The 21,638-nt window shown below is 42.6% G+C and overlaps 1 protein-coding gene across 1 annotated transcript in view; it reads right to left on the reverse strand.

The window, feature by feature from the left end:
• Positions 1-6,410, reverse strand: part of MISP (mitotic spindle positioning) — a 31,761-nt gene extending 25,351 nt beyond the window's left edge. Inside the window, exon 1 of the mRNA XM_081313426.1 lies at positions 6,244-6,410. Coding sequence (XP_081169552.1) covers positions 6,244-6,267 — 24 coding nt within the window. The 5' untranslated portion in view covers positions 6,268-6,410. The remainder of the gene's footprint in view (positions 1-6,243) is intronic.
• Between the last annotated feature and the right edge of the window lie 15,228 nt (positions 6,411-21,638).

Here is a 21,638-nt window from a genome sequence, read left to right on the forward strand (position 1 = left end):
AGTGAGTTCAGCAAAGATCATTGTTTATTGCTTGCAGGAACTGAACTGGGAAACAAGGCTGCTAATGCAGCAATTTATACCCTGGCCTCTAGGCGGCGGCCAATAGGTTTAAAGCAACCTATTGCCGCCCTAGAGGCAGCCAATGGCGGCGCTGGAGACGGGTTGTCTGAGGAGCTGGGAGCCGTTAGCCAGCTTCCCTGCTTAAACAACCTACCAGCAATTAACCCACGTGATGTTCCCTTAACAAGACAAAGCCCAATACATTACAGAGGTGCTGTCGCTGGATTCATACATGCTAAGCCACAAACCAAGGGAACAGGACTGAAATGTTTAAACAGTTCTAGGAGGCAGGTTTCTGATGGAAGGAGGTTAAAAAGTGGATGGAATCAAGCTGAGATTTAATAGGCCTATTTTTGCTTGATCTTTTCACCTCTTCCTCTGGCCCTAAAAATGGGATCATAGAACACTGGTGAGGGTCCAAACATAATAAAAATGGGTTGATGACTACAAGAGAGCTAAAGATTGCCCACCCCAATCCAGTCATAGGCCCAAGTCTAGATAAACCCCATTACATCTTAGCCCAGGTACAAGATATGAAACCACGGCTGATGAAAATTAAAAGGAAACATTTTTGAGCAGCCAAGCTTTGTAAGGACCCACTTCTACAGTGCCAATCAGCTTGAATCTGGTAGGTACGGACAAGAATGGAAGAATCTCGTTTGCATTTATGCCCCCTCCCTCTAAGCTTTGCAGAAACAAGGTGAGCCAGATGGCTCTTTTGATTTCAGCCAGAGGAACACTTATTTTTGTCAGATTCTCTGTGTGCATAAACAGTCTATCTGCAAATATGGCAGATACATAATAGGTGAAGGAATTGTGGCTTTCACGCGCCTGATTGTGGGCTTCCTAGAAATATCCCTCCTACTGTTACGATATACACGACAACTAGACGAACTTGCTTTGAATTAGCATGACAGTTCTTAAAAGGTGTTCCAGTGGTGCAGTAGGCTAATGCAGCTAAGCACTAATCAGAGAACAGGATTCAGATGTTGCTGAATTATAACTCACACTATCATAAATAATGAGGGATGCTGGATTTATAGTTCAGATAGAAATCAGATAGAAAAACTATTATGGGATCATTGGTGCTGATGATGTTACCTAGTTTGGTAATGAAACATTTGCAAGAAAACCACCAAGTTCAGAGAGCACCAAGGACCCCACTATTTATAGTTCAGCCACATGAGAAGGGCGACAGGTATGCCACACCTGATTTATGGGCACTGAAAGGCTGATCTTACAACTCTCTTCTCTGCATTCTCCCCACTAATTTTTGCTAATATTTATTCTATTCCTTCACTGTTGTTGGGTGCAATGGTGTTTAAACCCCTTAAAAATATATATTTTTTTTACAAACAAACAAAAAAAGCTACCCAAACCAACAGAACAAAACTCTCATTTGCTTTGAAGAAAGGTGCCAAAAATTGCTCTGCTACCTGTTTTCTTCTTGTTTTATGCCTATTTTTTTTTTGGTAGATGAAAGAATGCCCCTTTGACACACTTCCTTACTTACGATGCCAAGACCTTGCCACCTCCCACATCCCTGTATATTAAAATGTCCTTTGAATTAATTAATTCCACTTAGATAAGTTTGCAAGCAGCTATTTCTTGGCTTTTCGGAGAGCGGGGAGGAGATTTCGTTCCATGTCCTCCCCCACAAGGTAAAGCTGAAGAAGCAACTCAGGAATTTCAGTCCACACCCTCGGCCCAGCCCCACTGTCCCCAGGTATTTTTTTTTCCTTTTTGTCAAATTCCTCAAGTTGTACTCATTCCACAGGCAGTCTGTTCTGACCTTTGGCCATACCCAAGATAGATGTTTATGACCTCTCTTCAGCTTATCGTGCCTGGGAGTCAAAAGTCCACCCAAAGAGGGTTCTTGCTATTGCAGAAATGCCAGTCAGGCATTAGCTATAAGCTGGTATCAATGTAAAATATGCCCCCTCCCCCTTCACTTTGCTCAAGCTGCTATTTGAGTTTGGTGTTGCTGAGAAAATTCAGAACAAACAGGATAGCACAGTCTGGGTGGATGGGAGCTAGAAACTCCCCACTGCCCTGTGACTTTTCCCCCATAATAGATACTTCCATAATAATAATAATAATAATAATAATAATAATAATAATAATAATAATAATAATAATAATAATAATAATAATAATAATAATAAAGTTGGAAGGGACCTTGGAGGTCATCTAGTCCAACCCCCTGCTCAGGCAGGAAACCTTATACCATTTCAGGCAAATGGCTGTCCAGTCTCTTCTTAAAAACCTCCAGTGTTGGAGCATTCACCACCTCTGGAGGCAGGTTGTTCCTTCCACTGGTTAATTGTTCTAACTGTCAGGAAGTTTCTCCTTAGTTCTAGGTTGCTTCTCTCCTTGACTAGTTTCCATCCATTGCTTCTTGTCCTGCTTTCAGGTGCTTTGGAGAATAGCTTGACTCCCTCTTCTTTGTGGTAGCCCCTGAGATATTGGAACACTGCTATCATGTCACCCCTCACCCTTCTCTTCATTAAACTACACATACCCAATTCCAGCAACCGTTCCCTATATGTTTTAGCCTCCAGCCCCCTAATCATCTTTGTTGCTCTTCTCTGTACCCTTTCTAGAGTCTCGACATCTTTTTTACATCGTGGTGACCAAAACTGGATGCAGTATTCCAGGTGTGGCCTTACCAAAGCATTGTAAAGTGGTATTAGTACTTCACTTGATCTTGATTCTATCCCTCTGTTAATGCAGCCTAGCACTGTGTTGGCTTTTTTGGCAGCTGCAGCACACTGCTGGCTCATATTGAAGTGATTGTCTACTAAGACTCCAAGATCCCTCTCACAGTTACTACTATTGAGCAAGGTACCATCTATACTATACCTATGCATTTGATTTTAATTCCTCACTGCCCAGGTAGGAGAGGTAGTAAAAAATTGAGAAGACATCTCAAAATCATTGGCTCTGTAGCTGATAAGTAAAGTGCCTCCTTAATCAGGCTGGAATGAAACCTGGTGCTTCCATGTTTTAAAGTAAACTTCCCATACCTGCTTATCAATGCCTGAACTACATAATCCAGAAATTTAAAGACCTCTAACTTGTCATCCCTCTTGTCCAACACCCCCTTTTCAGTATAGGTAGCTACAACCACAACGTATCACCACAACTGGGGTCAGAATTGCTAAGCAAGGCGGTCAAGTGACACCTGCCCAATTGTATGACCTTTTTTTGCCATAGTTGTTAAGCAAATCACTGCACTTGTTAAGTGGATCACGTGGTTGCTAAGCGAATCGGACTTCCCCCATTGACGGTGCTTGTTGAAAGTCATTGGGATGGTCACAAAGGATCACATGACAACAGGATGCTGCAACCATCGTGAATAAACCCCAATTGCCAATTGCCATGCGCCTGAATTTTGATCACATGACCATGAGGATGCTGCTTAATAGTTGTTAAGTGCAAGGACAAGGTGTAAGTCATTTGTTTCAATGCTGTTATAACTTTGGTCACTAAGTGAATGGTTATAAGCCAAGGACTATTCCTCAAGATTAAATGCTCCCCCATCCGCTGATCTTTGACTCCAACAACTGGTCTCCAAGTTTACAGGCTCTACTTTTGGAGGAAAGGGATTGTGGGGGGGGGCATTTTACATCAGGAAAAAAGAATGTAGGAGCCAGGCTGAACTCTTCCCAAGAATGTATCCCCACCATGTAAAAATAAAAGATTTTTCCTTTTCATCTTCAAGTTTCAGCAAATTAGCGTAATAAGAACAAAGACTATCTTGCTGGGTCATCCAAAGAAAGCTACTTATCTCTTACTTGAAGCACATTAGCAATTCATTTGGAGTCCTGTCCTGAATAATTTGAGGCTCACTGTTGACTTGTTATATGTCAGCACAGCTTGTATTACCCAGGATGATGGCAAAGTGGGTGTCTAGCTTGGAAAACCAGATGTTGAAGAAAAGAAAAACGGAAGACCCATTGCTTATCTGCCTTGTGTCTTGGCATGTTGGAAAATGGAAAGTAGACTTGAGAGGCTGCCACAGTCAAGCTATTCTCCAAAGCACCTGAAGGCAGCACAAGAAGCAACTCATGGAAACTAATCAAGGAGAGAAGCAACCTGGAACTAAGGAGAAACATCCTGACAGAACAACTAACCAGTGGAACAACCTGCCTCCAGAAACAGTGAATGCTCCAACACTGGAGGTTTTTAAGAAGAGCCTGGACAGCCATTTGTCTGAAATGGTATAGGGTTTCCTGCCTGAGCAGGGGGTTGGACTAGAAGACCTCCAAGGTCCCTTCCAATTCTGTTATTCTGTTATTGATGGATCCACTTTGACCATCAGCAGCTCCCATCTGAAGTGGTCAACACTGGTGCCTCCAAGTTCAGAAGCAATATATTCCACTACTCTACCTTTACATCGCACCTATGAAATACATTTCTACCAGAAGGTAAAAAGCATCACCTTAAATTATTTCAAAAACAAATTGAAGATTGTTCTATTAATGGCTTAATCATGATAGCCTCCAGATGCAGAGGCAGTCTATCACCAAATTAGAGAATCTGGGATGAAGAACTCCTGTCTCCATATTCTGCTACTGAGTTTCCCAGAGGCTGCTGCTGGTTGATTCCTGCTGGAAAAAGGATGTTGGGACAAATAGTTTGGGACACTCTGAATGATTCCAGCAGAGACCTCTATATAAATCTTGCTAGTTTCCCTACTTATTTGCTTGGTTTCAACTTTCTTTCTGGCATTTTGCTTAGGAATTAAAACAGACATGTCAAACAGAAGGCCCGGGGGCCAGATCCGGCCCGCGAAGTGGTTTCATGTGGCCCGCGAAGCCATCCTGGAAACAGTGAGGGAACAGCCCCCACTGCCTTGGCCCTGGCCCAGAGACCCTCAGATCTGTCCCACTCCTGCCCAGGCCCCCATAGGCACCCTTGATGCCAATGATGTACAGCTGGCCATGCCCACCCAGTAGGCCATACGCACTTTAGCCACGCCTACCCAGTAGGCCACGCCCACCCAGTCCACACCCACCCGGCCCCCTGAGGGCAACCGCAATGCTGATGCGGCCCTCAATGAAATTGAGTTTGACACCCGTGAATCAACTTGAAAAAAGCTCTAAAGAACGCTTGTTTTCTTTTGCTAGACAGAACTAGTGAATTTAAGTTATATCATAGGTGTTCACAGAGTACAGTGAAAAACGTCAACTGTTTTTTAATGTGTAACACATAAAAGCAGTTGCATATTTCAACATTCACAGAGGTGGTGGACTCCTTGTCATTGGAGGTGTTTGCTCAGGGATTAGATCCGTGTTTTTTTCCCCACCTTGGCAATGTGAAGTCCACACATCTTAAAATTGCCAAGATTGAAAAACACTCAGCTAGGCAGCCATCTCTCAGTGCTTGGATTCGGATACCTGAGCTAAGCAAAGGTTGGACTGTGGCGTAAATGACCCTTTCTAACTCTTGTGATTCTGACTGTAGAGTTAATTCTCCCTCCCTCTCTCTCTCTCTCTCTCTCTTCATATCTATCTATCTATCTAATCTATCCTCTATCTATCTATATCCCCGTATCACTTTTTTTAAACTGCCCATCTCGCTCATGGAGGGACACTTAATATATCTCCCAGTTTTTCCTGTACAGTTTGACTTCCAGAAAGTCAAATAAAAGGACATCCAAAGTTTTTAGGAATACAAATCTACCTTGCTACTAGGAATAAGCAAATGTTCAGTTCCTCTCATTATCTCAATCTTCATTAATATGTGTAAAGATTGTATTAGCCAAACTCACAAATTCCTACATACAATTCTCTATGTAATTCTGCATGATAGTCACCTGTTAAAACCAAGTTCTATATTATTATCCCTTGCTCGCCCTTTTTTTGTAAATACTATATGTATTCACTCCTATTATTTTCCATCATCTTTATTAATAGTCCAAGGCAGAGCTGTGAATTTCAAACCATAATTAAATTCCATCTGAGTTTAGAAAGGAAATTAGGTAAGTCCGCCCTCAAACACCTTCTCACCCAATTTTTCTCACACACCTGGCTGATACCACATTCTAAGGTCCACATCTGATTCTGGAAGCAGGAGCCACGTTCAAAACTGGGCTCGGAAACCTATCTTTGCCCTTTCAATTCCTCCATACAATCCCATATTTGAGCAAACCCGTCCCAGGTTCCCCCGAGGACTCACCTGCACAGGATCCCAGACACCCATGTCTGAATTTGCACAGGTAGCCACCAAAATCCATGCCTAGCAAAGGCAGAAGCAAAGCTGTTGGCCAGTCCCAGCCTTCTGAGTCCAGACCAACATTTCCCAACTTGAATGCCTGCCTGCTGTGGGAGGCCTGCTCGGGGGCATTTGATCCGAGAGGTATTTGCAAGTTTGAGCTGTGTTGGCAGTTTTGAACAAGAGTAGGAATGGGAGGGGCAGACACTACAAGTCTGTGGGCTGTGTCACACTGATAAGCTTTCTCCATCAGGATCTCACCCACACACACTCACACATACACACACAGAAACAAATTCCTAGAACTTGAAGTAGCAGAGATGCAATGAGTTTCAGGACAAAGTGTGCCCCCCTCCCTCACCTTCCACCTGTTATGGGAAGGGAAGCATTCTTACTGGCCCTTCAGGAGGAAAGTCAGCTTTACCCAAGCCTCCCACTGCCCCACAGCCCTAAATTCCTATCCTGAATCTGCCTTTAAGGCAGAAATTAATTATCTGAGGTCACGTTCTGCATTTGTTCAGAAATTATCTCTGTCTAAAAACAGAACCACTTTTGTAAAGCCAGAGTAGAGACTGTATCAAAATTAAAGGTAAGGATGGTTCATTTTAATCCTGGCGGATTCCAGAGGTGACGTGTTTTTTCAAAGCACTGTGCAAAGTCCTGTCCTGTTTCATCAGACTTTTGTGGGGATTTAATTAACCCTTTCGCATTTTGAAAAGTCTTTACAGCTCTTGTAGTTTCAGCTCCGTTTCTGGATTTGTTATGGCTGTTTTCTGCTGGTTTTGATCTGCTGTTGAACTATGGTCTATTATTGGGAGACTGTTCTGCAATTGTCATTTCAAGAAGCCCGGAAAACAGACTTTTTTTTAAAAAAAAATCATTTAATAAACCTACATGTGCCCTTTTAAAGTCTGTGTTGATGAATTTCAGTCATAGCCACTTGGGACTGAAACACCCTCCAATATATTTTAGGATGGCTAACTAATTGTTATATCTTTGCCTTGGGGTTTTAAGAGATTGGTTAAATGGCGGAGCTCATTGCAAATTGCCCTTGACTTACAACCATTCGTTTAGCAACTGTTCAAAGTTACAACAGCACTGACAAAGTGACTCACAACTGATCTTCACACTTGTGACTGTCACAGCATTACCACAGTCATATGATCAAAATTCAGGTGTTTGACAACCCGGCATGTATAGTGTTTATGATGGTTACAGTGTTAGGGTTAGGGTTTGTGACCGTCCCAATGGCTTCGGGATAAGCAAAATCAATGGGGTAAACCAGATTCACTTAATGGCCATGTGATCCATTTAACATCTTGTTTAGCAACAAAAATTCTGGTCCCAATTGTGGTGGTAAGTCAGGGGTCTTCAAACTTAGCCCTTTTATGACTTGTGGACTTCAACTCCCAGAATTCCTCAGCCAGTGTGCCTGGCTGAGGAATTCTGGGAGTTGAAGTCCACAAGTCATAAAAGGGCCAAGTTTAAAGACCCCTGTTGTAAGTTGAGGAACTACCTGTATATAACCATGTGTTGAATGACTGTTCAAATTTGCAAAGGTGCTGAAAAAACGTTATGTAGGACCTGCAGTGGCACTTACAAGTAGCCTCAGCATCCACACAGTCACCTCTTTGTAATTCAGGGACCTGGCAACAGCTACATGGGAAAGCCAGCAGGGAAGATTGCAAATCATGGTCATGAGATGTCTTGCTTAATGACTGCAGTGATTCGCTTAACAGCTTCAGGGAAAACAGTCATAAAATTGGGCGCAGTTGCGTGATCCTCACTTTATAACCATACTGCTTAACGATGAATTTTCCAGTTCCTATTGTGGTCGCACGTTGAGGACTACCTGTACCTCACTTCCTAAGCCATGGGAGCGAGGGAGAAAGACCAATCAAATTCTATGGCAGGGGTCTTCAAACTTGGGAACTTTAAGACTTGTGGACTTCAACTCCCAGAATTCCTCAGCCAGGCACGCAGGAAGGGCTGGCTGAGGAATTCTGGGAGTTGAAGTCCACAAGTCTTAAAGTTCCCAAGTTTGAAGACGATAGGGCTGCTCCATAGCAGTAGCAATAGCAATGCCGTCCCCCCCCCCCCGCCAACAATCTGGGTCCTCAGAAGGATGGAAGACTAAGTCAACCTTGAACTGGTCAGACTGGGCAGAGTTAGCCTGCAATACAGGTAGTCCTCAACTCACGACCACCAATGAACCCATTTCTCTTGCCAAGTGAAACATTTGTTAAGTGAATTTTGGCCCATTTTGCAACTTTTCTTGCCACAGTTGTTAAGCGAATCACTGCAGTTGTTAAAGTTTAGCAACATGGTTGTCAAGCGATTCTGGCTTCCCCACTGACTTTGCCTGTCAGAAGGGCGCAAAAGGTGATCACATGACCCTGGGACACTGCAACCGTCATAAATGTGAGCCAGTTGCCAAGCAGCTGAATTTTGATCACATGACCCTGGGGATGCTGCAACGGTCGCAAGTGTGGAAAACAGTCTTAAGTCGCTTTTTTTCTCCGCCATTGTAACTTTGAACAGTCACTAAATGAACTGTTGTAAGACGAGGACTACCTGTACTGCATTCTAACCACCGTACCACCAGGACTTTTGCTATATTTACCCTGGCAAGGCTCTTAACATCTGGAGGAGTGCCATAAGCCCATTTATCCTCTGAGGTATTTGTATACATTTATCAAGGACTACCTGTAAATTCAGGAGCCTCTTTCTTAGAGCCTGCTGTAATTCATTGCAGGCTCAAAGTAGTCCAAATCCAGGAAAGAATAGGTGTGTGTATCAGCTCAGTTACCAGAATAGTTCTTTACATGACAAAGGAAAACTTGTTAGGTGCCACTAGGTGACCCTGTAAATCTCATCTTAATGGCAGGTTCAAAACAAAGTCCACAGCTACTGTGAAAACATCAGGCACCACCCTTGAGACAGTTGCATTTTTATGACCCAATAGAAACTAGATTGCTTTCTCTTTTTTTTTTGTAGCTCAACAAATCTTGAAGAACTTTTTAAAAATTCCCACCGGACGAGGCCTCGCACCCCACCTTGCTACAGAAAATATATTACTGCTTTGTTGCAAAAGTTTTGTGAGATGGTAACTCCCCAACTTCTTGTCCTCCAGATCTCTTGGCCATGATCCCAACCAAAAGATGCATCAGATGTAGCCCAATATATTTAAAGAGTCCCAGGTTGCATTAACCATAGAAACTGGGTTGCTAAGATCGCCCTACAAAATCCTGGGAGCTGTTCTTTGATTCCTGATAAACTGAATTAGCCAACTTTAAACTGTATCAAGCCAAAACAATCATTTGGCAGAAATTAAAGCAAGCCTTCTAGTGCTAAGAGGGTATAAGATTCAGTTCCCAGAACTGGATTGCAAATCCAGGTCATAATTAGAAGGCATCAAAGAAATACAGAATATTCTAATTTTCTGCAAAGGTAAATTGGTGTGTTTATGAGCATGTCTATGTCATGAGCAATATAGAAGTAGTGTGATACTGCCTATTTATGTATGTATTTAAATTTATTGGCCACCCAACTCCAGTGAACTCTGAATGCTTTTTCAACTACTCAGACTAGCCTACAGTCTTGGGATGTCTTAGTGGTTTCTGATGCAAGTGCTAACCATGCCTGATCTTGGTTAGTGTTCAAGACCAGCCAAGGTCAGTTAGAAGTTGCTAGCTAACTCAGTTTAGGAAACTGAAGACCAATAAAGCACATCTCAACATGGTTTTGATTGATTGCCGCATTCTACTAAGATCCAAATAAATATCTAAATTCAAATGGCTTGAAAGCTCTTCCTATCCCACAAGCCTGATGGCAGAAGGTACAATGTTGGCTCTTGATCATTTATGGTTGAAGATGCAAGGAGGTGCTCTTCCATCCTTCCAGCAGTTTCTGCCAGCTCTCTTTGTTTTGTTTTGTTTTTTTGCTTACATAGCTTGAATCCAGTGCTTGAAGCTTGCTTATTAATTAATTCACTATTAGATTCAATTCCGCCTTTCCTCCAGGGGTTCAAGCATTCCCTCCTCCAGTTTTATCCCCATGACTATTTTGTAGAGTAGGTTGAGCTCAAAAGATGATCGGCTCCAAGCCTCTGTACTGATATAACAAATCAGCCCCTTTTCTCAGTTCATATAATATACACCAAGTCATTTACTAGCCAGTTTTTCATAACTATACATACACTATAGGTAGTCCTTGGCTTACAACCATAATTTGAGTATAGAATTATGGCTGCAAGTTATTGAGGTTGTTAAGTGAGTCACCATGTTACCAGACCCAGCCTTATCACATTTTTTGCAGACACCATTAAGCAAACACCACAGTCGTTCAGTGTCTGAACATTGCAGACATTAAGTGAATCCATTATACCTGTGGGCATTTTTTTTGCTGGAAACAGGAAGCAAATGCCAGAAACTGCCAAAAACTATTAAAAGTCATGGTCACATGACCATGGAATGATGCAAACAGCTGCAAAGGTGAGCCAGTTGCCAAGCTCCCAAAATGTGATGAGATGTCTGGGTGGGTCAGCTGCCATAACTTTGAAACCAGGTTGTAAATACTTTTTGGGGAATCCATTGTAATGTCAGTGGCTAAACAACTGATCATAAGTTGAGGACTACCTTTACCATTGTTCAATGTGAGAATGCAGCTGCTAGATTCTTTAATAGGTTTGGGGATAAATGTTGTATGAACACCTGAAGATAAAACTCAACTCCCATAGCTGAAGACCGATTTCAGATGAGGTCTCCCAGTTTCAGTACAACCCATAAGAGATACACCAACTACTTCTCATGATTGCATTGCTCACACATCCATGCTCTCTCTTAAAAACACACTTAATATGCAGCATCCACTTCCAGCAACTAAGGTAGACACATTTATGGATAATCTTTGCCAACACTCCAATCTGATCAGACTTTGAGTGGTGAATAACAAAGCACGAATAACCATCATAAGACAGGCAGCCAGAGTGGCACCAAAAGGCAATGCATTTACTTTTCAAAATTTGGCAGCCAGCCCGGCTCATCTCCCTTTTTCCCACCAGAAGAGATGCTTCCAGAGACAGCACGTTTCAAAGAGCGGGGTCTGCTCCTGGCAAAGCCTGTTATTTGCCCCAAACTGCCTGCTTCTCTCAGGCAATGATCTCAACCTTAGCAACTTGAAGAGGCGTGGACTTTAACTCCCAGAATTGCTGGCTGGGGATAAAAAGAAATCCTGGCTGGGGAATTCTGGGAGTTGAAGTCCACACCTCTTCAAGCTGCCAAGGTTTAGAAACGCTGTCTTGAGAGATGAGAATCTTCAACAAGCCTTCATAAGATGTTCAGACCAGACAAGCCATTTTGGTTCTGGGAAGGCATTTGCCTGACGTAACCCAGTGCTGTGCCATATAGAGGTTTACCAAGAAGTAATCACAGAAGGGAGGTGGAATCGCACACGGTTAATTTAAGAAGGAGGTTTCTATGACTAGAGTAAGTCCTTTGATGGTATACATCTCACTAAAATGGGGCATATACGATGGTTACAAGGTGGGCCAAAACATCTGGTTATTCTTTGGAGGGACCTGTACAGCGAACAAGAAGCCACGGTGAGAGCTGAATTTAGAGAGCTAGAAAGCTTTACAATACAGCACAGAACTGCAGTAGGATGCAACTGGTCCTCAAATTTGTTTAACTTCCAGACAATATATTATATTATACGCATAGTCCTCGACTTACCACCATTTGTTTGGTGGCCATTTAAAGTTACAATGGCACTGAAAAAGGTGACTTATGAGCTGTCCTTCCATTTATAATGGTTGCAGCATCCCCATGGTCACGTGATCAAAATTTGGGTGCTTGGCAACTGTCATGTATTTATGACAGTTGCGATGTCCTGGGGAGATTTGATCACCATTTCTGACCTTCCAGCCAGTTTCTGACAAGCCAAGTCAATGGGGTAAGCCAGGTTTGCTTAAGAACATGATTCACGTAACAAATTCAATTACAAACTGTGGCAAAAAAAGATCGTAGAATCAGACGCGCCTCACTTAACCTTCCTTAACAACAGAATTGTGGTCATAAGTTGAGGACTACCTGTATTGGAAGCTGGTATCAAAATGCAGGCTGAAATGTTAGCAGTTTCAGATATGAAGATAACGCTACTGGTACTGTGCTAGCTAAAAGTAAAGAAAACATGAAATGAAATCTGGGTTAACACTGAATATTAAGATATAAAAAGTAATGCGAACGAAAATATTTAGTGGGCTTATTTCTTTGTTTGCAGGCAGAAGGAATAAGAATTGATAATGACAAAAATATGTTGAAGAAGCAAAGAGGAAATTAATCCTAAGGAGGAAGACAATAACAGAAGTAGGCAAGATTGTAAAAGAGAAGGATATTTTTATGTCAACAAAGGTTGTCATCAGAATAATTTAAAGCAGGGATCCTTTCAAGAGAAAGGACAGTTATAAAAGCTGGAGATCAAGAAAGAACAAAAGAAATAGAGTGGGCATCTTTGAACTATGAATCCTCAAAGTATCATTGGCACCTTTGAATTGTGAGGCTGAAGAAAAGGAATGAAGAAAATTTGAACAGCAAGAAGGACAAATTAGTCAGTGCTCAGTGAAATAAAATCAAACTGTTCTCCATAAGCCCTAAGAAGCGAGGGAATGCCTAACTATTTTGGACCATAAAGTGAGTGGAAAGAATTGTTGGAGAAGATTGTTAAGTTTGGACAAATCAAAGCCAATCAGAAAAAGCGTTGGCAGAAGATAGGTGGGTAGATACTATCTTTAATGGTTGAAATTGGAGGTTCCAAGAACTGAAACCTAGTCCTTCAGCTGTTATTTGAAACTACTATTACTCTTTAATACTTTAGAGAATTCTGGATGAGGAACAGCAATTTATCATTCAATCTGGCTCCAACATGGAAGAAGAGAAAACTCAGAAAGCAGGAAGAGTCTACCTCACGGGGGTCTAAGATGGCATCAATGCCAAGGCTGCAACGTGATAGGCAGCAGGGACTGTCTTATAAAGGTGGGGGAGGCAGAGTTTCTTTCAGAATGGACAGAATAGCATCCCCCCAAAGTGGGCATGGCCTGGACAAAGAGGTGGACCATATCAGCAATGATGCAATCTAATCTAAATTTAAATTTGATCAAAATTAAATGAAGTTAGGGATATATGTGTGTGTTTGTGTGTGTGTGTATGCATATGTATATGTATGTATGTGTGTATATATATGTGTGTGTGTACACACATGTACACACACACACACACACATATATATATATATATACAGTATATATATATATATATATATGGATCTTTGGTCATTCGGGTTTTTCCCCACGTAGAGTTGAAGGTGTAAGAGCAACGTTTCGACGGAATCCCATCCGTCATCCTCAGGCTGGTGGCTTCAGCTTCCTTCTTCTGGGAGAAGCATGTGGTAGTGGCTGTTTGTTCCTCTTTTTTAAACTGCCAGAGGGGGTGTGTTCTGTGGGTGGAGGTGTGCTCTGATTGGGTGGGGGATTACTTCTCGCCTACCAGCCATTTGGAAACCCGCCTTGATTGACAGACGAGTCCCAACCACCAAGAATGATACCAGACCCAAACTCATGATAACATCACATGACATCACCACCACACAACCATTCAAAAAGCAAATCCGAACCCACAATGATAACGACGCACAACCACAAAACAGAAACCTAACTACAGCTGCAACATCAGCCACTTTAAACCCCTCCAAACCACACAATAAGCAAACTGACACCCACTATAAAAACATGGCACCACCACAAACACGAAGCCGAACAAAAGCAGCACAACTCACCAGCTCAGGTCTAAGGCTGGCAGCTGAGACCAGCCCATCCACTCAAAACACCCCCCCACCCAATCAGAACACACCCACCATTCAAAACACATTCCCACCCAATCAGAACACACCTAATCCCCCACCCAATCAGAGCACACCTCCACCCACAGAACATATATATATAGGCTAGAACGCAGGAGATTGTGAGTTCAAATCCTGATTTAGCCATGAAAGCCAGAGTTGGGTGACTTTGATCCAGTCACTCTCCCTCAGCCTAACACTCTTCACAGGGTTACTGTTGTGGGAAAAATAGGAAGAGGAAGTTGTGCTGAATGTTTGCCGTCCTGAGTTATTTGTAAAAATAAAAAAGACGGGATATAAGCAAACGAACAAACTTTGGAGGAATGTGCTGATAGCCACACTTTGGTCTCCATCCTCTTACCTGCAACTTGGACCCCAGAGCTGCACAGAAGACCTGCCACGGTGGAGTGTATTTAAGGAGGGACACTCCTGAAACAGCCGGTTTGAGCTGAGGGTTGCAGAGGGCAGAAGGGGGGTGCTCCGGCCTGGCCTCGGGATAATGATCATAAGAAAGGCTCCCATTTCTTGAATCCCACATGGTCTTGAGTGCTGCACGCAACCAGCATCGGCTGAGATTCAGAGTCAAACTGAGTAGCTAGAGGAAAAGGAAAGTGAGTCAGCATCCACCTGTCCAGGTAAACTCCCTGCCTCATGGCCACTCCTTGACAGATACTTCTTCGCATTGTCTCCTCCCCGTAAGAGAGAGAGGCTGGAAGGAGGAAACAAGAGGAGAAAAGAAACTGCAGATGAATGTGGGTCAAAAGCAATCAGGGCAAAGCAAACAATGCCTCCTTTCAGAGATGTTACATTGAACAAGGAGGAAGATTTTTCTTAACAAGGGGAGAATTGGCAGAATTGGAGGACAATCTTTTTCTCTGCCTGCAAAGGTTACCCAAGGAAACGTACCAAACTTTTTAAAACCACCTTTTAGAAAACTGAGATAAAACGGGGAATAAAACTACATCAATGTCCAAAACAACCGTAATTTCTGAGTTGCATAACAAAAACTTAGGAATTGAATGAAACAACTTACATCATTGTGCATAAAAGAAACTGCAAAGGTTTCCACTGCCCAGCCGTGTCTGACTCAAGGGTGCAGTGCTCATCTCGGCTCAGTATGACATTTTCTGTGGTCATGTGGCCAGCATGGCTGTATGCCAAAGGAACACAGAAGGCGCTTACCTTCCTATTGAAGTGGTACCTATTTATCTACTTGCATTTGCTTGCTTTCAAACTGCTAGGTGGGCAGGACCTGGGGCAAGTAACGGGAACTCACCCCATTGTGTGGCGCTCGGCAGTGGTGGGATTCAAATATGTGAACAACTGGTTCTCTGTGTGGATGCTGCTTCCGGAAGTCCATTCTGGGCCTGGGTGACAAAAAATCAGCTACCCGTTCTGCCGAAGTGGTGCGAACCGGCTGAATCCCACCCCAGGCTGTCAGCTTTCCAACCGACAAGTTCAGTGTCTTTTTAATCCCTGAGCGATCGTACCCCCCTCATTGAGCATAGTTAATATTAAAATATTAACTGGAAATTAAAATATTAAAAAACCTTGTAAAAACAATATTTTATAATGGAGGTATCATTATAAATGCCTAAATGTAGAGTAGTTCTAAGGTCTGAAGGAGTGAGGAGGTGGATGCTTCAATACAGCACAGTATGCCCAGCTCAGTTGCCTTCAAGGATAATCTTGATTTGGGCAGGAAGACCTCCTGAGAAGCAAAGTCAATGGGGAAGCCAGATTCACTTAACAACCATGTTATAACTGCAGCGATTCACTTGACCAACTGTGGCAAGAAAGGTCATAAAACAGGGCAAAATTCTCTTAACAACTGTCTTGCTTAGCAATGGAAATGTTGGATGTCAATTGTGGTCATAAGTCAAGGACTACAAGATAAGTTGAAGAGTTGCAGACATTCTGGCACTGTATCATAAAACCTAGAAACAAAAAAAGAAAAAAAAGGAATAAGAACAGATTCCAAGCACCATTCCAGTTCAAAAGGCAAAAGAATCAGTGACCAGATAGAAAAAGAACAGCCACTTCACATGAAGGCAATTCTCTGCAATTCCCTCTTTGGACTCTAGATGGTGAGCCAGGGTAAAAACACAGCCAGCCCTTTTTTCTCTTTGAAACACAAATTTGGCCTCTAGTTTCCCACATTTTTTTCATGTTTTGGTGGCCTAAACTGGAACTTAGGAAAGCATATATAACACCAGAGAGCTGCATATTATTAAGTTGGTAGTCTTTTGAGTTTGAAGAAAACAAACAGCTGGGCACAGAGGTAGCTCTGCAGTTCCAGTTTGGAAGCACAGACTCAAGTGTCTTAACTATTATTATAGTTGGTTGCACAGTCAGCCACATTGTTTGCACTGGATTTGGTACTTTTGTTCACTTATGAGTCCTTCCAAGAACCTGGGATAGGCAGATATTGTTGCTGGATGATGTTAAAGGTATCATCTCAGGATGTAAGCTGTTCAAGTGAAGCTGCCGTTTGCAATTTCTGATGAGGAGTTTGTCAATGTGGATTGTGTTTAAGTGGTGCTCCAGGTGTTTTGGGATTGCACCTATAACTATTATTATTGGCTTTGACTCCCTTTGACTGCCTGGGCAAATCCCTGCCATTTTATTTACCATATTTTTCAGAAGATGCTTGCCTTTGCCTTCCTTTTTTCCCAGGGCTAAGAGAGAGTGGCTGGCCTAAGATCACCCCAAGGTGCCTAAGGCAGAACTAGAACTCATCACCTCCCACTTTCTAACCTGCTCTCTTTAATAAATAGACTAAAATGAAACCTCCAGTGTATTTTTCATATGTGTGCCTTATATTTTGGAGTCTGCTCTTTGGGGGTGGGGAGGGATGTGTGTGCTGACCTTGTCAGTTCGTACTGGACAGTCAGATATAATGACAGTCCTGCAAGTAACCCAGCTAACAGCAGTTGGACACTCTTTTGGATAATAATAATAATAATAATAATAATAATAATAATAATAATAATAATAATAATAATAATAATAATAATAATAATAATAAAAAAGTTGGAAGGGACCTTGGAGGTCATCTAGTCCAACCCCCTGCTCAGGCAGGAAACCTTATACCATTTCAGGCAAATGGCTGTCCAGTCTCTTCTTAAAAACCTCCAGCGTTGGAGCATTCACCACCTCTGGAGGCAGGTTGTTCCACTGGTTAATAGTTCTAACTGTCAGGAAGTTTCTCCTTAGTTCTAGGCTGCTTCTCTCCTTGACTAGTTTCCATCCTTTGCTTCTTGTCCTGCTTTCAGGTGCTTTGGAGAATAGCTTGACTCCCTCTTCTTTGTGGTAGGATGTCCACAGGAGTCACACAAAAAAGGGGCAGGACTTTGTTGATAAGGTTGAGGCCTTCATCTTAACTTTTTTGACCGCTGTAAGGACACCTCAGCTTCAGAAGAATGTCCATGCCTTCTATAAGTTCCTAATTAAAGTGAATGGAACTTCAGTATTAACAGGCAGTCTACCTCAGATGACGCAGCTTGAGGATCAAAATAAAAGAAGCCCCCTGCTTTTCACAGTTTCATCATTATAGCTAAATGGAACTTTACTATCCAGAGGCAGTCTACCTCAGATGCAAACAAATAAGGAAATCAGTTATGGTAAATAGTTCTTACAAAATGTAGACTGGAAAGCTGAAATAGCCAACAAAATTAGAGGCATGGAATAACGGGGGGGGGGGGGGGAGAGAAAAGAAAAGGCAACTAAACCTACATTATGCCCACATTGTTCACACTCCTCTTCCTCCTTTTGCTGAATTTTAGCTTGATTTTTACATTAATTCCAGAGATCTGGAAATTAAATCTGGAAGATCATTCCTGCTAGGGCAGTGATGGCGAACCTTTTAGAGACTGAGTGCCCAAACTGCAACCCAAAACCCACTTATGTATCGTCGGGTGCCCGGTGGGGGTGGCCCATTGAGTGGGTGTGGCCAATTGGGTGGGCATGGCCCTTTGGGTGGGCGTGGCTGCAGTGGTAACGGCAGACTGGGTGGGACTAAAAAGTTCAATCAATCAATTCCAACTTTGCGAGATCTTTTTTTCCCCTGTGAGAAGTTGAAATTGATTGACTGATAGAACCTTTTTTATTTTTTGCACACGGTGGCAGAGGCCTAAAGCGAAAAGGTTTTATAAAACCCAGCTGAAGGCCTAGGACTGGGGATATGGCGTGCGTGCCCACAGAGAGGGCTCTGTGTGCCACCTGTGGCACGCGTGCCATACGTTCTCCACCACAGTGCTAGGGACTCTCTGTAAACATCTTTAAAAGCAGCACCTCCCATATTTCTCTACAGAGCAAAAGAATATTTGGGGACAAAGGCCAGAAAGAAGAGAGTGTCCTAGAAAACAAAGTGGAATGGAGGATCTGACAGTGCTGCTCAGGAAACCAAAGTCCACATTGTTAAAAGGCAACTTTCTAAAGGGAAGTATAATTGTTGCCTCTCTACATAGGGAAAGTGAAAAAGTACTGGAAAGCCCCAAAGATCCACCATCCAGTCAGAGCTGAAGAATGTCTTGGATGAGAAGTGAAACGTCTTCGAAGAAAAACAAAGGAAGTCCAGTTGCCTCTTGAAAAAAAAGCACCTTTGGGACAACCATGAGCTGGATGACTGAGAACCTCCATATACACATGACAATCTTTAAGTCAATTTAAATTTTTCTGTTGTTAATGGATTTTGTAAAGTCGCGTGCTTCACATAGAGAGGGACACAGAGCTGGGGTAGAGATGAGTTTATTCTGAACAGAACGAACTGGGGAAACAGGGAAGCCTGGCGTCTATTTGTACCTACCCAGGTGGATGGCATCCAATCAGTTCAAACCTGGGCTTCCTGCCAGTGCAGGTGACAATGAGTGTAGATCCTGGCTTCCCACCAGGCTGACCATGCCTGGGGCTGTCAACAGCTTAAGTCATTAGGCTTATCCTGAGTGAGCAGTCATCGCCCGGAGCTGTCCAGCCCCTCTGCTGATCTGCACCATCAGCCTCCTGCTGTGCTGTCCTTTGTGTATGCTGGGAGGCATACACTGCAGATTTTTGTGTCATTACCCAAAGGAAAAAAACCCACTTTTATCAAGTTTTGGATAATTTACCTACATTTGGGAAGCACTGCTGTAGTTACTGATGGCTGCACATTTTCCTGGCCTGGACCTGCTCCCTCTGGGGTTCATTGTTTGCAGAGGGAACATCTTTCCCAGCTCTTCTGAGCTTGGCTGTTTTCTTGCAGACATTTCATTGCCAAACAAGAACTAGTTTGCGCTAGGACTGATGTTACCTAGATGGGTAATGAAACATCGGCAAAAAAACAGCTCAGAGAACACCAAGGGCCCCCAAAATTCAACCCTGAGCCTTAAATATCCTCTTCTATTTTCTCACTGCTCCTGGGACTCTCTCATAAAGTAATGGCAGGTATAATGGTATGTGGGAATGACCTTCAGAGACAGGAGGAAGACCCACAGTGTGGACCACGGTCTGATAAACATAATTGGAGTCTGAAAGGCAAGAGGTGGTAAAAGCATTTCTGAAGGGAACTTCCCTAGTTTTCAGGAAAAGAAAAGCGAGGGATGAGACAGTACTTTCAGACTTGCAAGATTTTGTGATAATTACTTTACCAAAAAAATAAAAATAAAAAATAGAGCTAGAATTCCTGGCTGTGCTTCTTGTCCAGACTACCTCACAAGGCTATCATCAATCTTATAAGTCACAAAATGTTCCTCCTGCCCTCACTTTTACTCTCCTGAAAATTAGGAAGAGTCCCTTCGTTGACGCTTTCCTTACTCTTCAAGTTTTGTTTATCAAGGCTGCGTCTCCTGTCTCCCAAGATTACACCATGGATTCCTAGATCTGGAACCCCAGATACCTCTTGATCCTTAGCCCTTCCCACTGGACTCGGTGAGATTTGGCCTGTGAGTTTTGGAAGATCAGCTGGGTGATCCCCAGTTTTTCAAAGATCTGCAGGAAACCAGGATGGAGCCTCAGCTCTAGTCTGCAGCAGCAAATCTGCTAGAGGCAATGTGTTTCCAGAAGGGTAAACAAAGGAAGGGGAGGATGGGTCGCTGACCGGGCAGAATGCCGGCTCTGGAATGTTGCTGACCAGAAGCCTTTGATGGAGGAATGCTCTCCTGCCATTAACAAAACAGAGATTCAACGAGAAAAGGAATATTCTTGATTAGATCAAAATGACTCTCTTTAGCCTGCACTCTAGTCCACTTTGATGCTTCCTAAACAAGCAAGCCCTGAAGGCAACCACTTTTTTGTTGTATCCCTGTTGTATCATCTGAGGTAGACTGCCTCTTAATATTGAAGTGCTATTTAGCTATGCAAGTAGTCATCGACTTACAATCTTCACTTAGCGACTGTTCACAGTTACAATGGTATTGGAAAAAAAGACTTAGGACAATTTTCACATTTATGACTGCTGCAGAAACCGTGAGTTCAGGTCCCTCAGCCATGAAAGCCAGCTGTCTCTCAACCCAACCTACCTTATAGGGTTGTTGTTGTGGGGCAAATAGGAGGAGGAAGGTGTGTTGGATAAGATAGATAGATAGATAGATAGATAGATAGATAGATAGATAGATAGATAGATAGATAGATAGATAGATAGATAGATAGATAGATATAGATGAATTTTAACTAATAGAATTGGGATTTCAAGGCTGTTTCCCCAACCTGATCCCCTAATCCATTCTTCACTAACCTGATGACCTCCAAATACGTTGGAGTACAAGTTCAGTACAACTCTGAGGGAGAGGGGGGGTTCAAAATGTGAAATATAAATATATATTGTTATATTTATAAATATTAATATAAATCTCCATGTTGCTTTGAGAGGGGAAATGCTGGACCATCCCCCCTGATTGTTATATTTTGGAAAGCTCTTCTGCCATTTCCTCCCCCAATTTTAAAATAGACTCAAGTTTTCTCGCATGAAAAGTATGTTTCTCAGCTGTGGCACAATTGTGTTTTGTTAACTGGGGTTTAGTGTATTATATGAACTCAGCTTACAAGTGTAGTATTTTTTCCTAATACAATATTGTCCCCAGCATCTGAAATTTAGAGGTAGACTGCCCTGTCTCATTGACAGGCATATAATGATAATAAATAATGGAGAGAAAGGTTCTGCTAGAGTGTGCAACTTTTCTAAAATAATAAAAAAAAGAGAGGCACAAGACACAGGAACAAATAGAGAAAAAATTGTCCTGACAGCATTGTATTTGTAGTAGTGGTCACTCAGATGTCTTACATCAGTGTTTCTCAACCTTGTCAACTTTAAGATATGTGGACTTCAACTTCCAGAATCCCCCAGCCAGCTTGATAGCTCACAAAATGCAGAGAAATGGCTGCTTCAGCTGCTCTGCAAAATGCAAATCAGACTGTCTCTGTGGGGGTGGGAGGTGGCAGTTTCTCTATGAAAACTGCTGGATACACACCACCAATTCCCTCATTTTTTTTCC

This window comes from Vipera berus, assembly GCF_964194415.1.
Source record: "Vipera berus genome assembly, chromosome: 1".
In the NCBI taxonomy this organism is placed as follows: Eukaryota; Metazoa; Chordata; class Lepidosauria; order Squamata; family Viperidae; genus Vipera; species Vipera berus.